Source organism: Notothenia rossii, assembly GCF_949606895.1.
Source record: "Notothenia rossii genome assembly, chromosome: 2".
In the NCBI taxonomy this organism is placed as follows: Eukaryota; Metazoa; Chordata; class Actinopteri; order Perciformes; family Nototheniidae; genus Notothenia; species Notothenia rossii.
In genome coordinates, this window is record NC_136904.1 from 16,460,682 (window position 1) to 16,478,606 (window position 17,925).

General features: G+C 42.3%; 1 protein-coding gene across 1 annotated transcript; it reads left to right on the forward strand.

Moving 5' to 3' along the window:
• Positions 1 to 2,046: 2,046 nt before the first annotated feature.
• Positions 2,047 to 17,688, forward strand: kif7 (kinesin family member 7). The gene is made up of 20 exons (XM_079663993.1): positions 2,047 to 2,185; positions 3,429 to 3,875; positions 4,032 to 4,229; positions 4,359 to 4,758; positions 4,911 to 5,258; positions 7,847 to 8,039; positions 8,121 to 8,273; positions 8,886 to 9,044; positions 9,160 to 9,308; positions 9,433 to 9,551; positions 9,668 to 9,823; positions 9,922 to 10,127; positions 10,714 to 10,911; positions 11,256 to 11,381; positions 11,596 to 11,772; positions 11,856 to 12,071; positions 14,384 to 14,590; positions 14,825 to 15,023; positions 15,304 to 15,465; positions 16,476 to 17,688. Exons 2-20 carry the CDS (start codon positions 3,545 to 3,547, stop codon positions 16,853 to 16,855), a joined length of 4,077 nt encoding a protein of 1,358 aa, XP_079520119.1. The 5' UTR covers positions 2,047 to 2,185; positions 3,429 to 3,544; the 3' UTR covers positions 16,856 to 17,688.
• The last annotated feature ends 237 nt before the right edge of the window (positions 17,689 to 17,925 follow it).

The window sequence follows — 17,925 nt, forward strand, 5'->3', positions numbered from 1 at the left end:
GAGGTGAATCAGGAACTAACGATTAACTTTTTCACCCCCTGTCCCCCCCATAAATTAAAAATGCAATCCTTTTCATATCATCTACAGCTTATCATGTATGTGTTTTTATTCTGTATTACTTGTGTGAGATCCAGCTATGGTACATAACAAACATCAATACAAACTTGGCTCTCAGAAAGTCTGCCTGATAGACCCTGGTCTCATATCTGGTGTTTTGATTGTGCTGTTTCACTTTACAACCCCTCACTCACTGTCCTCACTTTTCCTCCCTGCTCTACCTTATCATATTACATCCACCTTCTCTTCCTTCTATCCCCACTCCTCTATTTCCATCAACTATCCTTTCTCTTCAGCTGTCGCCAATGTGGCTGAGTCACACCATACAGATAAAAACCATCCTAATGAGTGCTGGCAGTGTGTACGAGGCCTGAAATCAATATCCTGATCTCAGTCTAGTTGTGAGCTACGGTCATAAGAAACCAGCACACTATCTTTGACAGCAGGCTGGATTATCACTGGTACTTACTTTTGAAAGGGAATACCTCGGTCTCCTCTGAAGTCTAATGGAACAAAGGAGAGTGTGACTGAGTCTGCAGAGGCTCTGGAGAGTGCAGACAGGACTCCAAAGCCAGTTTGGCTGAGGGCCATTTAATCTGGACATGCAGGTGAGTGGAGAGAGGCCTGCCAAGAGTGCCCACAGTTGATGTGGTCAGAAAAGCAAATCTTCCCTGTGCTATACCGAAAACGGGATTTGGGACATCGGACCTCATTTTCAAATCTTAAATATATTACTTGATTTGCTTTTGCACCAATAAAACATCACGTTTTTGTACAAATACTGCACATTCAATTATCAATGAGCACATGTATTGTTGTGTTTACATCTAAAATCCATTGCAAAAGAAAAAAAAGCCTGTATGTGTTCTGTGAACTTTTAATCCATGATGTTACACTGCCCCCTGCTGCCCAGTTCTACTCTGTTCAATACTTGGTTATGTATATTGTCTTTTTAGGGTTAGGGTTGTTAGGAAGATGCACAGAAGAAAAAAATTGCATATTCAAGCTATGGCAAGTGTAAGCCTTCAAATTAAGAATTACATTTCTGAGTCTGGGTTATATGTTAAGCACACACAGGGGTTATATTTAAACACTATAGACTGAGGTGGCCGACAGGTGCAAACACTTACATTAGGAGAAATGTGCTGCACTCTCAAAAACAATGCAAATATAAAAACACAAATTTGCCAAAACATGAAAATGAAGAAACATCTCCACCAACTTGACAACACGTGCAGCAGTAAGGAAGGAGGATTCAGGTAATAAGCTAATGGCTTGTGTAACCATTAGCCGATAGCCAAAAACATCGTTATGACATCATAAAGTGGCCAAAATCTGTGTTTTGCTACTCAGTAGAGAATATATTGTAATCTTTGTGCGGAAAATTACAAAAGACACTGCTATTTGAAATCAGTGGTTGTGATAAACTCCTGTTATATCTCCTTTTGTGTGTGATCTTAGTTATTTTGCAATTCATCATTACATAGTGTTGATGTCTCTCTCTATGAACTTTACCTGCAGAGGGCTCAAGGTAAGATACACAAGGCATGTCAAAATGCTGATTTATTTTAAACAATGATTTGAAATGTATCTTACAACATTTAAAAGAAAAAAAGTTAACAAGTTATTGTCTCCATCATATTCAAAACAAGTGGTGGTATTGAAAATTGATAATATGCTGTTTTGCACACTTATTCATATATTAACATATTTGAACATTTTTAAAATGTTATGTTAGAGGCAGGCAACCATAAAACAAATACTATCTTGTTCAGTCTTGCAAACAGTAGGCCTACATTTGTTATTAAGGGAGACAGAAAAAGGAAATATAATCTTTGTTGTATTAATTCTGTCTAATATTTTCACATCTATTTCTCTACGTTTGTTTGTGATGCACAATCTTAAAGGAACAATCCTTAACTTTCGCTAGTAAATGTATGTGTAATAAACTTTATTAAAAAGATCAACCAGGCTCTCTGCAGCGATGATGCTTTCTGGTGGAGACCACACCCAACATTCAGCTCTAACTTTCGGGCTCCTCCCCCCTGACTGCCCCTCAACTTCCATACTCCCAAAAAATCTCCAGTGTTATCCTAAATCCGCGGTGTGATTTCTGCCACATTAAAAAGTAAGTTGTGTGAACTGTTAATGGTTGTAAGGTCTTACCACATCAGTCCATGCTGTATCTCTTACGGGATCATTTATCTCAGTTGCCCCTCTAGAGCACGATATCCAGCCTCATCCCCATGTTTGATGTTGTTGTTCGGACTTCTGGCTAACTTGCTAACTTTAGCTTAGCTGAAGTTATCTGGGAAACAGGCGAGCAAACCACCGTGGGAGATTTGTTGAAAATATGTCTTACAAGTAAAAGAAAAGACTCCATGTGTGTGTGTTTGTGGATAACGGTAATCTAAGTTGCTAACATGGCCAAGATAACTTTATGGGACCATGGTGTTTTAAAAATGCTATCTAATGATGGCGTTCGTCTTTTTACGTAAAGTTAAGAAACCTAGTGAAAGTAAACAAGCTTTCCTAACGGGAAGATAGTCTGAAACTTAAGGAGTTTGATATAAAGTTATGTTGTCTCACATATCACTGTGTAGTAGCGTTAGCATAAGGCTAAGTCATCTCATCAGTTTTCTAATCATCCATTACTTAATACATCTAAATCCATATTTTAGAAACCTCAGTTGTATTTAATGTTTCGTATAATTAAGCATATCAAAGTGTGTTTGTATAAGGCAAATGTATGCAGGGCCACCTCTTCAAAGCAAAAAACTAAAATGTATACCTAATCTCACGTCTTTTTGACATGTATTTTTCGCTTAAAAGCTAGGCATTCCAAGGTTGGGTTACATTTACATTACAGGTATTAACATCATAACCTTGAAATACCTGTATCTTCATAGAAACAAAAGAAACACATGCCCTGTATGTCTAAACAATAACATGCATGCAAACATCCCTATAAAGTATTACGTTTTCAACTGAGAAAGGCCATATTATCTAGAAGGTGAGAAAATGTAAGGCTGTACATTTGGTATTTGGTATAGATTTTTAAAACATAATCATACCGAGGTCAAGCAATAGGCTGGCCGGGTCTACAGAAAAACCAATGTGATGAAGTAACTTGATTTATCAGGTATTTAATCAATACCAAAATCAGTAACGCCTTTCTTTTCAGGCTATTTACTATCATATATACCATTTTTGATTTTGCATTATTAAAGTATGTATCCATATCACCATTTTTTATTGTAGGTTAAAGTGTGTTTTAGAATATGGTTTTACATTTAATTTTGAGTTGCTACTTTTGTCCATTGCTTTCTAATTTATCACATTCTCACATATAACCATTTTAAATCATTCAGCCAGATAACATGGGGTGTTGACGAAGAATTTGGTGAAAGAGGATTTCTATCCATTGCCACTAAGATGATCCACATGTAGCAGAGGAATCCAGAAGAGCTTCAGCGGAGCAGCAGAAATGTCTCCCAAGGTTCCCAGTGGCCAAGGCAGAGGGGATTATTCTGCAGTTCAAGTAGCTGTCCGAGTGCGTCCCCTGCTGCCCAAAGAGCTTCTTCACTGCCACGAGAGCTGCATCACCGTGGACTCGGAGCTGTGTCGTGTTACTCTGGGTCACGACAGACACTTTCTTTGCGACTACCTTTTTGAAGAAACTTGCTGCCAAGACGATGTTTACTCTTTGTCTGTTCAGCCGCTCATAGATGCCTTCTTTCAAGGTTTCAATGCCACAGTGTTTGCGTATGGGCAGACAGGCTCAGGCAAGACTTACACCATCGGGGAAGCTAATATCTGTAAGTGATTTATTTGATCTATTTCATCCAATGTCCACTTCAATTGTTGTCAGCTAAGTCCTTAGTTGGTCTTGTCCAACAAAGTACACACTGCTCTAATCAAGTTTTACTCAAACAAGTTGTTGCCAATAGTTTGTTTTCTAATTGTGTTTGTAGGTTCCTTTAGAGATGAGGAGCAGGGTATCATCCCCAGGGCTGTTGCAGATGTCTTCAAGCTGCTGGATGAAAATGACCTCAATGACTTCTCTGTCCGCGTCTCCTATCTGGAGGTCTACAAAGAGGAGTTCAACGACCTGCTGGAAGTGGAGACTGCCAGCAAGGACATCCTCATCCGGGAGGATAAAGGCAACATTGGTACAGAATTGACAGCCAGATTTGACTTTGAGAATCTCTTTGTCGTTGTGATATTGAATAGCATTTTACTTTTGACTGTTGATTTATGAATAATTCATCTTTACATTTTTTGTCTCTCCGTCTCCATAGTTCTGTATGGCGTGAAGGAGTGCGAGGTGGAGGGTCTTGATGAGGTGTTGAGTTTACTAGAGTCAGGAAACACAGCCAGGCACACTGGTGCAACTCAGATGAATCAGAACTCCAGCCGGTCACACACCATTTTTACCGTGTATATGGACCAGCGCCGGGGAGCCTCTCGCCTTTATGGGTCTGCTTCAAATTCTGGACCGCAAATGTTGTCTTCCAAGTTCCACTTTGTTGACCTGGCGGGGTCAGAGCGCATCTTAAAGACGGGAAACACCGGCGAGAGACTGAAAGAGAGTATCCAGATTAACAGCGGACTTCTGGCTCTGGGAAATGTTATCGGAGCACTCGGAGATCCCAAGAGGAAAGGCTCACACATACCATACAGGGATTCTAAAATCACAAGGTACATTTGAATAAGCTCAGGAAATACTCATTTAATTTATATACTACTGCAGCAGTGCAGGATTTAACAGTGTTTACATTTGCTTACGTGTGATGTTGTTTAGAATTTAGGCATTACTACTATGTTGATCATATAATCCTTGTTTCACCCAGGATCCTAAAAGACTCTTTGGGAGGAAATTCAAAAACCCTGATGATTGCCTGCATCAGCCCCTCTTCGTCAGACTTTGATGAGAGCCTGAATACACTAAACTACGCCACAAGGGCCAGAAACATTCAGAACCGGGCGACGGTCAACTGCAAGCGTGAGCCTGATAGGGTAGAAGGGCTGGAGCAACAAATAAAAGCCCTTCGCAGAGCCCTCGAAAACCGCCAGCGCTCAGAGACCCGCATCATTTCTCACGCGGATCCAAGCAGGAGACCTCGACTTGGAGAGGGAGAGATCAGCAGACTGCAGGCTCAGAGCGCCCACTACAGGACGTGCACAGACACTGCCTACAGGTGAGAGCACATTGATCGTGCAAGATGAATACTTCATTCTCTATTAAGTGGTAAGATCATTTGTGATTTACTATGTATAAGCCGTTGGTCCCAGTTATTTCCTTAAAACAATGGTACTCAAATTACCTCCATAATATTAACTTTACTAATTTTCAAAAATACATCCTAATTAAATGGAAAATTCCATTAGGAGGCCAAATCCTACAAACAAGTATTACGCAGCGTCCACACGGCGGAGTGCGTTGACGCTTGCCGGCGGGCGTGTCTGAAACTCGACCAACAACCAATCACATGAATCTCCCGCCCCGGACACACAAGCACGCGGTTTGATTGGCTAGAGCTTGTACTGGCATATGATTTGATTGGCTGACGCTTCCGCCGAAGCTTCAAAAGTTGAACATTGCTCAACTTTTGCAGCGAGCCACGCCAGCAAAGCTCCGCTTCGCTTCCCACAATGCAGTTCGGCGAAAAGTGATGTCACCCCATTCAAAGTGAATGGTGAAGCTTTCAACGTACGCCGCTGTGTGGACGGGACGTTAGAGTATCTGTTCAGCCAAAGCTCAATACAGGACTGTCTCAGAAAATTAGAATATTGTGATAAAGTTCTTTATTTTCTGTAATGCAATTAAAAAAACAAAAATGTCATACATTCTGGATTCATTACAAATCAACTGAAATATTGCAAGCCTTTTATTATTTTAATATTGCTGATTATGGCATACAGCTTAAGAAAACTCAAATATCCTATCTCTAAATATTAGAATATCATGAAAAAGTATACTAGTAGGGTGTTCAACGAATCACTTGAATCGTCTAATTAACTCGAAACACCTGCAAGGGTTTCCTGAGCCTTGAAAAACACTCAGCTTGGTTCAGTAAACTAAATCACAAGTATGGGGAAGACTGCTGATCTGACTGCTGTCCAGAGGACCGTCATTGACACCCTCCATCAGGAGGGTAAGACACAAAAAGAAATTTCTCAAAGAGCAAGCTGTTCACAGAGTGCAGTTTCAAAGCACATCCACAAAAAGTCTGTTGGAAGGGGGAAATGTGGCAGGAAACACTGCACAACCAAGAGAGATGACCGCAGCCTTAACAGCATTGTGAAGAAGAGTCGCTTTCAGAATTTGGGGGAGCTTCAAAGACAGTGGACTGAAGCTGGAGTCCAGGTATCAAAAGTCACTGTTCACAGACGTGTCCGGGAAATGGGCTACAATAGCCGTATTCCCATGGTCAAGCCACTTCTGAACTCAAGACAACGGAAGAGGCGTCTGACTTGGGCTAAGGAAAAGAAGCACTGGACAGTTGCACAGTGGTCCAAAGTCCTCTTTTCAGACGAAAGCAAGTTTTGTATTTCATTTGGAAGTCAAGGCGCCAGAGTCTGGAGAAAGGCTGGAGAGGAGCAAAATCCAAGTTGCTTGAAATCCAGTGTGAAGTTCCCACAGTCAGCGATGGTTTGGGGAGCCATGTCAGCTGCTGGTGTTGGTCCACTGTGTTTCATCAAGCCCAGAGTAAATGCAGCTTTGTACCAAGAGATTTTAGAGCACTACATGCTTCCGTCTGCTGAAAAGCTCTATGGAGATGAGGAATTCATTTTCCAGCATGATCTGGCACCTGCCCACAGTGCCAAAACCACCAGTAACTGGTGTACTGACCATGGCATTACTGTCCTCGATTGGCCTGCAAATTCCCCTGACCTGAACCCAATAGAGAATATGTGGGGTATTGTGAAGAAGAAGCTGAAAGACACCAGACCCAACAATGCTAATGAGCTAAAGGCCGCTATTGAAGCATCCTGGGCATCCATAACACCTCAGCAATGCCACAGGCTGATTGCCTCCATGCCACGCCGCATTGATGCAGTAATCCGTGCAAAAGGATTCCCAACCAAGTACCGAGTGCATTAATGGACATTTTCAAATGTTTGATTGTGTTTTGCTGTTATAAATCTTTTTTTTTTACTTGGTCTGAGGAACTATTCTAATTTTTTGAGATAGGATTTTTGAGTTTTCTTAAGCTGTATGCCATAATCAGCAATATTAAAATAATAAAAGGCTTGCAATATTTCAGTTGATTTGTAATGAATCCAGAATGTATGACATTTTTGTTTTTTTAATTGCATTACAGAAAATAAAGAACTTTATCACAATATTCTAATTTTCTGAGACAGTCCTGTATATAGTAGCTTATGTCTTTTTGTGATACAACTCTACTGACATTAAAAAAACTATTGAAATAAAAGCTATACCTTTGCAATGCCATATTTCCTCCTTTCATCAACATTGCCTTTGTATTTTAGATACAGCCAGAGACCGGCTATGACTTTATATTTTATCGAGTGTAGCTCTCTGCTAAAATAAAAGGACATCTTTGTTTACTGTTTTTTTTATATGTAAAACATGGCACCTCTCTGGCAAACAGTGATGTTTGGTGGCATAAAGCTACAGGCAGTATCATCTTGACGAGGCTTCATTCACTGGAGAGTTACTTGTCTCTCAGCATGACTATGACATGACCTTTCCTTAAGTTTCATTCATTATAAAGAGATGCTGCCTTCCTTCACATATTCTATTTTAAATATATCCCAGGTTGCTGCGGGAGCTGCAGAGTGAAGGGGCTCTGAGTGCAGAGCAGAGTCTGAGAGTGAAGGAGTGGCTGTGCTCAGTGGAGGAGGAGCGCAGCGGACTGACCACGGGCTCCGGACCTGACAGCGGCATCGAGAACAGCTCCAATGAAGACACTGTTGGGTTGAGGAGAGGCTGGCCCTCTGTGAGGAACCAGGTCTGTCTCTTTATTCAAATGTTTTAGTCAGAACCCTAGGTACACACCACAAATATGTAACTATATGTTTTACTAACTCAGGATCCAGAGGCTGCGGAGGAGAGGTGGAGCCTTGAGCATGGAGAGAAAGAGGAAAGTATGGACATGCTTCAAGCACAGATCCAGAGGCTGGAGGGAGAGAACACAGACTTTTTAGCTGCTCTGGAGGACGCTATGGAGCAATACAAGCAGCAGGTAAGATGCAGAGCCATTCTAATACTGTTTTCCCATTAGGGCAGCATTTCCCAGAGTAATCATGGCATGACATATGTATGTACTTGGTCAAAACAGGGTAGGGTCAGATAGGGTGCGGTGATCCTGACTATAATATAATCAGGGGTGCAGGTACGCATGCGCGGCAACAATCTGAAATGCGTACCGACGTACTTGTGAAGCTTTTCCAGAATGCGGTTAGATCACCGGACGACAGAGTCGGTCTCCGTGTGCACAGACAGGGCTGCTGTTAACGTCGGTCTGTACAACGGAATTGTGCCAAAACTACGCAAACCGGCTGCGGAGGGAGACTCCCCCCCCTTCACTGGAGACGTTCACCCTCTGTGGTCATGAAGTAGTCCACTAGCACCCCCCCCGCCCCCCCGTTGACGTTCGCGATACAGAGGGCTTCATAACATAACTTTGAGTGGAGCCAGAAGTTGGAGTACCAAACACTGATCTGAGTACCTCACTGAGAAAGTTATGTGCACCCCTGAAAATATAATATCGTAATGGACTGATTTTCACTTCAAGTTTTTGCTTTGTTGTCTTTGCTGATTTGTTACTTATTTGATCCATTTTCTTCTGTGTCAGAGTGATAAGCTGCAGGAGCAACAGGACTTGATAGCAGAGCTGCAGTGTCTGCTGTCCACTCCAGGGCTGATGGGCCTGGGCCATAACCTGAGACCCCGGCCTCACACAGCCCCTATCGGCTCCCTGGTACACAGTCAGAATGGAGGCAAACACAGACAGGTAACCAAGCAGCTAGTTCTTTGGCCTATGGCCTTGTGTGTATGTTTAAGGTAAGAAATAGAAATATGATGTAGCTTCCCAATGGGTTGATCTGTGGGTTTATTTGTGTGTGCAGATCAGTCCAGTGGGGTGTCTTGGTGAGGGGATGTTTGGTGATCAGGATGGTAGCCTGTATGAGGAGCAGGAGAACCTAAGAGGAGCAGAGCTTGAGGACACAGAAGAAGAAGAGGCCAGACTTTACGACCTCAGCCTGGAGAGACGCCAGTATGTTTCTAAGAAATCATGGCTTGCAACTTAGACTATTTAAATCGAGTGTTGATAAAACATAAAATACATGTGATCATGTTATGTGTGTGAAATATATGTGTAATGTTTATAATTCTGTCAGACAGGTGAACATGACCTGGACCAGGAGGAACGCGCTGTCAGGAGCACCAGCAGTGGGTGTTAGAGGTCTTATCTCTCTGCCTTATCCGGACCAGCACCGCTGTTTAGCCAGAAAAGCATGTACGTCGTTTTTTCACAGAAGGGTTTGAACCCTGTCTGCCTTCTTGAAGCTCGGTCACCTTCCTCATGATACCACCATGCTGACCTCCAGTGTTTTCTCTCCAATCTCTGTTTAGCCAACTCCAGTGCCGGGGAGACATCTGTGCGTGAAAGTCTGAAAAGCTTTGAAGGTGTTTCAGACAGGGGTCTTCTTCAGGCACAGCAGAAGATCAGGGAGCTCTCTGTCACCATCCGTATGAAGGAGGAACTCATCAAGGAGCTGGTCAAAACGGGTAACGATTCCCATTTTGTTTCCTTCCTTGGCTAAATCTTTTCCAAATAAAGGTTTACTTTTGTGTCTTTACACCTCACATTTTTTTTTTTTTTTTAGGTAAGGATGCCCAGGCCCTGAACAAGCAGTACAGCCATAAGATCACGGCTCTGGAGCGTGAAGCTGTTCAGGCTCGACAGGAGCTGCAGGAGGCTCAACGGCAGCTGCAGGATCTGGAGAGGCAAGAGAGGGACGTCAGCGCATCGGACAAGACCAGAGCTCAGGAATGTCGCAGGAAGATAGCTGCTGCTCAGAGCAAAGTGCAGGTTGGACTGCCACACCTCTGTATTTATACTTTATATTACACAGGCCTTACCTTGTTATACATAGGCAAAACAACTAGGAGGTCATGATGCTGATTTGAGTTGATATTCGATGTAGGGTTCCAGGATTTAGATAAAATATAGAAGTGTGATTTGTTTGACTGATATCAAAATTGATTCAAAATACTGGAGAGTGTTCATTTTCACATCATTATTTTTGTTTTTCGATTAATGATTAATGATCATGGGGGGATTTTTGCGTTGATCTTTCCCAAACAATCCTTTTCGGAAGTTTGTAGAATTAATAGTCCCAAAAAGGAGCTGCAACAGCACAATACTTTAAAGATGGTATTGTTGGGTTAGATTTTGCCTCCTGTGATTCAGATATCACACTAGTCCAAAATATTGCTTTTTCAATCAAATTCCCAATAATTGTTCTGCCCTAATCTGAAAGAATGATGTCGTGCTAAGACGCTTTTTTAAAAACTAATTCTCTTTTTCTGATATGCAAAATTACTGCACTATTCTTTATTTATATGTTTGTTTTGACCTTCTGAAATTGAAAACGTGTATTATGGTTTTGTGTTAGGTTCTCAGTCAGCGTCAGAGGGACACCGCTCGCCTCGCTAACCTTCCTGCCCAGAGCGAGCGGCGAGTGTTGGAGCTGGAGCGAAGCGTTCAGAGCATGAGGACGCAGCAGGAGCAGCTGCAGAAGAGGCTGCGCCAGGAGAGTCAGCAGAAACGACGTCTGGAGACCGAGATGCAAAGAAGAACCCACAGAGTCAAGGTACCTCGGCTGAGACCCAAAGTATCAGTACTGTATAAGAGTTGGACTGATTCATCCCTACATAATGCAAAATTATAATTTTGTATACATTTTCAAATGGTGTTTTATCAGAAAACCAAGGCTCATTTAAGTCATCGTAGCTAATTACAAATATTGAATATGATTTAAATGCACAGTATCAGGAAACCCAATGACTACATTTAGAACCAAGCTTGTTGTAGTTCATTGCAAATCACTAAAATACATCCCGGCCACGTCCAAATGTCTGGCAATGGTTTGTAGGAAAACATATACTGCAATTGATCTTTATCTTCCTTTCTTCCTCCTCTCCATCTCTTCTCTAGGAACTTGAGATAAAAAATGAGCAGCAGCAGAAGATCCTCAGGATAAAGACAGAGGAGGTCGCTGCCTTCCAGAGGCAGAGACGCAGCGGCAGTAACGGCTCTGTCATCTCATTGGAAGAACAACAGGTGGAAACCTCACGGAGATGATATCTCCAATCACTTTGAATGTATAGAAAACAAACTGTTTTAAAACACCCCTGAAAATGTGTCACATTTGTCATTTTGGCGCCTTACATTTCTCCTGCTGGGCTGTCATTCCCCTTCATCCTCAGTTTGTGTGCCTGTGTCTCTATTTCCGCATGACCGCTTGGCTTTTTGTGTCTCGACCCTCTGTGAGCAGAAGATTGAGGAACAAAAACGCTGGCTGGATGAGGAAATGGAGCGGGTACTGGGCCAGCGGAAGGAACTGGAAGATCTGGAAGGAGAGCTGACTAAACGAGAAACAATCCTGGCCAAGAAGGAAGCCCTGCTGCAGGAACGCAGCGGACTGGAGACAAAGAGGCTTCGCTCCAGTCAGGTAGAAACAACCACAAACAACTCAATTCAGTGACAAAGAAAACAAGCACATGCTGAACATGTTTGAACTCATTTTCTCCCCAGGCACTGAGTCAAAACCTGGTGACTCTGACGGGGCGCATTGAGTCACTTGAGCAAGAGTTGAGTGAGAGGAATGGACAACTTCGCAGCAGCAGTGCTCAAGACTCACAACACATTCGTCAGGAGATCTCCAACCTGCGGCAAGAGAAAGATTCTCTGCTCAAACAGAGAGTGGAGCTGGACGATAAGCTGCGGCAGGGCAGCCTGCTCTCACCTGAGGTCAGATATCACTCTGGGGCAGAGTCCTGCACGGGTCTGATTTTCACGACCCGCTCCCGCCCCGCACCCGCGACGTGCAATACCGAACCCGCCCCGATACCCGCACATATTGCCAATTAGTTCCGCAACCCGACCCGACCCGTCGGCACAGGATCCGCAACCCGACCCGAACCCGCATATATATGAGCAGTGAAAACGTGCAATTATTAACACACGCAGTCGCATGTTTGTCTCAAAAAGCGTGGGATGTTGGTTATTCTCTCCATCTAGGATGAAACCAAAAGCCTCCCAGACGTTGGATTTCGCTCTTGAGGAAGTGTTATTGAAAAAGCTGTATTCTCCGCTAGAGAGCTTCACCTCAGCCATTTCGAATGTGGCGCGCTCAGAAGCAGATTGATGCGCTGCAGAGGTTATGATTATGCGCGGTCCCGCGGGGGAGAGGTCTGAGGATTTAAACATTAAACTAAATTATTATTATTTTAATATATTTATTATGCAACCATGGCCGTATCTACCATTGAGGTCACCGAGGTCCGGACCTCGGTAATATTTTTCGAGCTGTGGATACAAAACATGTGAAATAACTGCACTAAACGGGGTTCTTTGTAGTACTTCCATTTACTGCCGATGGGGGCGCTGCATCACTGCGTAGCCTCGATCAAAGCAAACAGAAGAAGACGACATTTATCAACAAACCACCGCAGCCGAGCAGCCCGGACTTGTACCGGAGCAGCGAAGGAGTGATGAAGTATCTAGAGATCTGAGTCCAGCGGGCTGCTTGTGTTTCTGTTCATCAGGACATCACATGACCAGCAGATCCTGTGTGAACGCTCTACGTTAGTCAGTGGACGTCCGACAACATGCACACTAACTTATATTGCAATTTGCAGCTATACTTTGGTTTAAATTGCGTGAATAAACTAGCTAGAGAGCTAAAGTGAATTACATTCATCCAATGTCAGAAGGATTACCTTTTTAACCTTTTTTTTCTTTCATTTCAATTTGAGTAAAACAATGGAGATATAACATTGTACTGTTTTCTTTTTACACTGACTCAGATATAATGAAAAGACTACGTCAGTCGAAGTTCAGCTTTGGTAAGGAAGAGACAGGAAAGGCAGAGAGAAAGAGAGAGAGAGAGAAAGTGATGGAAGTCAGGGAGGAACTGCAGGTATAGTCACACAAAATAATGTAGGCTTAATAACCCCATCTATATATATATGTATATCTATAACAATAGTCTTAATTTACAATAGGAATAATTGTAAAAAAACATATGCCTACATCTATTGCAGTTATGATGTCATAATAACATACAATTGTATAAAACACAATTTGCTTACATCTTTGTTCTCTTTTGATAATCAAACAAAACAGATTTAAATGACAAAAAGAATGCAAACAAACAAGTGAAATGAACTGAATTGCTGAATTGCTTTTGATTCACTGGCAGGAGCGACAAGTGAGGAGGAGCAAAAAGTGAACAATGAGGGAGAGATTGAACAAAGAGAAAGAGTAGAGGACAGAGAGAGTAATGAACAGGAAGAAGACAGAGAGACTCAAGAAGATGGAAGAGAGGCTGCAGGTTATGGAAAGGAGAGAGACGTGGAAAATGAATGTTGACAATGTGTTGTGATCATTGTAGCCTCTTCTGCATGTCTTGATCATTAATAGTAACAATCAACTGATTCTTATGCATTACACTTTCAAAAATAATTGATGCTGCAGCCCACTGACATGGTTTGAAATCAATATATTATCCAATTTGTGACCCCCCACAGGACTTAAAAAGCACCTAACTAGATCATGAAAATCCCAAAAATCTCGGGGGGTGTCCGCCGAACCCCCCTAACATATTTGGACCTCGGTATTTAGGAAATCCTGGATACGGCCCTGTATGCAACACCCGCGACCCGACCCGCATCATCTTTGTTTTACCCAGAACCGAACCCGGAAAAAAGCGTTTGAAAAAATACCACCCGTGAATCACCTTTTTTGCGGGTCACCCGTCGGGCACCCGACCCGATGCAGGACTCTGCTCTGGGATTTAAGTACCAACAGAAAGACCTATATAAGAAGGGATAGGATTTGTTTTTTGTTTTGTTATGATACAGATAGCTTTTCTAATATGTGCAAGAGGAATATAATTGTATTTCAAAGTAAGAGATTCTTCTGTTCAACAAACCTGAATTCAGGTCTTACATGGCACTATTAGGAAATATGACTAGCCGTAACAAATCGGTGATAATGTCTGTTTTTGACTGAATGTTCACACTCTAATTAAATCCATCTGTTCCCTCTGACATTTGAAGGAGGAGCGAACACTTTTCCAGTTGGACGAGGCGATCGAGGCTCTGGATGCTGCCATCGAGTACAAAAATGAGGCCATCACTCAGAGACAGAGACAGCTGAGGGCTTCTGCCAGTATGCTCTCCCAGTGGGAGGTGAACCTTATGGCCAAACTCAGCTACCTCTCGGCTTCTGAGACCAGAGCTCTGCTGTGCAAGTACTTCGACAAGGTCTGTACACAAATAAAAAGAGATTCCGGCCTACTTAACCATTACAAAATGCGATATGTACTGCTTTCAATCAAAAAGCTGGCTGGTTGATCACACCACGCTAATGTTATTTAGCATCAATAACATTAAACGACCATACTCCTTCCTAAAGCTGAGCAGTGCCACACCTTGTTGGATAAGACTCTTAATACATTCAGCAATATTCAGGCTGAACAGTGTTGCTGTTTCCTGCAGGTGGTGACTCTGCGTGAGGAGGAGCGTAAGCTGCAGCTGGCCCTGGCTGAGCTGGAGATGCAGCTGGACGAGCAGCAGAAGCTGGTGCAGTGGCTGGACAACGCTCTGGATCGCACCCAGCTGGACACCGACCGCCGGCTCACACAGCAGCAGAAGGAGCACGAGAGGAGTGTGCAGCTCTTACTGCAGCAGTGTCGAGGTGCGGGTCACATGGACTAAAAATACATTTATTGTCTCTCACTAAATTAAAAAGGTTTCCTGCATGTGTTTTTGTGCTTGCACCACCATAAAACATATAAAATCATCACTCTGGTCTAAATTGGACATAGTTAAGGTTACCAGGTAGAACTGAAATTGAAGGTAATGCGAAAAGTTCAATTTTTGTGTTAGAAAATATATATTTTTTTGTATTACATTATTTACATAATCAACTTATAAAATAATCAAAATGTGCATACTATGGTGTGTGTGCCCCACAGACCAAATAGACGAGGGCCTGGCAGGAAGGCAGCGGCAGTATGAAGGATGGATTCATAACCTCAGCATGGAGCTGAACCACTACAAAGCAGCAAACCTGGAACTAAGCAACAAACTCAGGGAGCTCTGTGGTCCAGGCAGCCACCCAAAGGAGCATATTAAAGGTACACCTATTCAGATAAAAGTGTTGTTACTTTTAACATGTATGATTATATAATCATTGTGTTTACAGCTTCCGGCAAGATGGCTTTGACTATCCAAGCTATAATTAGCTTCTTGCCCAAAAAAATGACTTGAGTGCAAATACACTTCCACATATCCTGAGGCACATCCACTTTTTTAAGATCATTTGTTTCCCTCAGATCCTTACATAGATTCATATCAGCTTCTGTGCCTGTGTGGGAAAAGCTTCACTGGTGTATTGCTGAGGAACCAGGAATCAGATACATCTTTCCTTTGGGCTAAAATTAATTATTATTTTCTTTATCCACCAATCCGCCTGTTATTTTCTAAAAAACAACAACTTACTCTTTAAAATGGCACAAGGTAAAAAATAGTTTAAATATCCCCAACTTTTCTAAAGCCTGAAGTTACATCTTTAATATTTTGTGTTGTTGAATAGAAGACTCTGGTTGAAGGTATTCTTGCTTTTTAACCATAACAATGCATTTCCTTCCTTTCTGAGGACATGCACAACCCACACTCCAAACAGATGCAAATCAAGCAAGGCAGCAGCATGAGCTAATACTAACTTCATAAATGCATCATCGTTAAGATTTTAGTTTGATTTTCGCAGGCTTTCTATGTAAAATGTTAATACAAAAACAATAACCAGTAGCTGCAGCTGTCTGATACATGTGTTTAAGTAAAAAAAACACAACCTTTCTCTCTGAAATGCTCAGTAGAAGTAAGAAGTTGCCTCAAAATGTAAATAGTTCACAAACATTTCACTTAAGTATATTGCTTAAGTTAATCGATTACATTTCCATCACTGCCGTCTAAGGTAAACGTTGATTTGCTTCCAGGAATGTTATTTGGCTTTCTGTTTCTTTGATCAGATATTTAGCCCTCAGATCTGTATGTTAACATTGGTTTTGATTCAGTAAGTTCCATGTCGTAGCATTCCTATCTGACGGCTCTAACTCTCCTTTTGACGTGCTGTCCTTCGATGTAGCATATGACGGAAGAGCAGCAGGCATTGACAGCATGGAGAAGTTGACCCGCTTCCCTGAGGACAGCAGCGGGGGCAGGAGCCCAGACCAGGCCTGCAGGTCCCGGGAGGAGATGCGTGAGCTGGTGAACACTCCCCTCCCGTCCACATGGAGGCGCTCCTCTCTCCCCACAGAGGAACCTGCTGTCATGGAGGAGCTGTGGCTCCAGGCAGCGGGGGACGTTCCTGTTAACCGTGTAGTTCAAACTGGGGCGGGGTCCTGGGGCGGGCCGGTCCCAATGCCTGTGGTGAAGTCTCGCAGAGAGTCGCGGCGCTCCAGCCTTAACATTGGACCACTGACTTCCAACAATTCATTAATTGATGTACGGAAGAATCCTGTCTGAAAAGAACTGTATTGTGGCCCTTAAAGTGGCAATAGACAACTTTGAACCCCCTCCCTTCCCAGCGTTACCAATGTTTTCATTTTCCTCAGAGCCTACTATTAACAGCAAAGTTATTGACTTGGAAAGACGCACAAAATATTTTTGAAATATATGTTATTATAATGAATTCTCAATGCTGCAGAGCATTATAATGTCCACAGCTTTTCTGCCAACAGAAGTCTCTCCGAACGACTCAACTACAAAGCTTTATGCAAATGATGCGCAATGACATCTAGCGTCTATTGGAGCTAGCGCTGGCTTCTTTCATTTACAAACAGCTGGCAACACTTCACAGGACACACTGCATTTTATTTTTAACAGCTTTGTGCCGTAAACCAAGCCTTCATTTTCCCAGGAGATTTGCAGAATGAAAAGCGAGGCTTATAAGGTACCAATCTTAATGTTAATAGTGTCATTACTCTAGTCTACAGCCATTGTGCAATCAACATTATCTTTATAATCATGAGTTAAAAAAAACGTCTATTGCCAGTTTTGGGCGTTTCGCTTAGATTTTTGTTGTTTCTGAAAAGTTTGTGCTATAAATTGCCTTTAGATTTTGTACTTGTATTTAACATTTTTTTTAATAAGCAAGGACACCCACTAATTTTTTATATAAAGCACTTTCACTAAGGTAAAGTATTTGTTTCCATGTCATACAGAATTTGTAGGTATATTGTCCTGCCAACCATGAACCAAGAGGAAGTATTTGCATCATGACAAACATAGGATGTGCTCTAAACATGTAGTCTTGTGACCTTCTACAGTATTTTATATTAAAATGTTTTTCCGTATTACTTGTGCACATTATGTTTTTGCAATTTGTATTTAATGGCTGAGGTAATGTAGTCTTTGCATATACAGCTAGAGCTTTGATGCAATGTTACTTTCGGGTTTGTGGAAATGTGTTCAGTCGTACACTGTGTCTCAGGATTTTAACATGGTTTTGCATTAAGTTGTTTCCATAGTTCTTGATATTGTTGGCCTTGGTTTCCTAAAATGTCGGTTTCAGGCTGGACATGACTGCGTGGAGG

What these genes read in the sequence shown, in the direction of transcription:
- kif7 (XM_079663993.1), top strand. Translation starts at nt 3,545, where the DNA reads ATGTCTCCCAAGGTTCCCAGTGGCCAAGGCAGAGGGGATTATTCTGCA. An exon ending in CATCGGGGAAGCTAATATCT is followed by an intron (nt 3,876 to 4,031) that starts GTAAGTGATTTA and finishes TTGTGTTTGTAG; the next exon opens with GTTCCTTTAGAGATGAGGAG. An exon ending in TCTCATTGGAAGAACAACAG is followed by an intron (nt 11,382 to 11,595) that starts GTGGAAACCTCA and finishes CTCTGTGAGCAG; the next exon opens with AAGATTGAGGAACAAAAACG.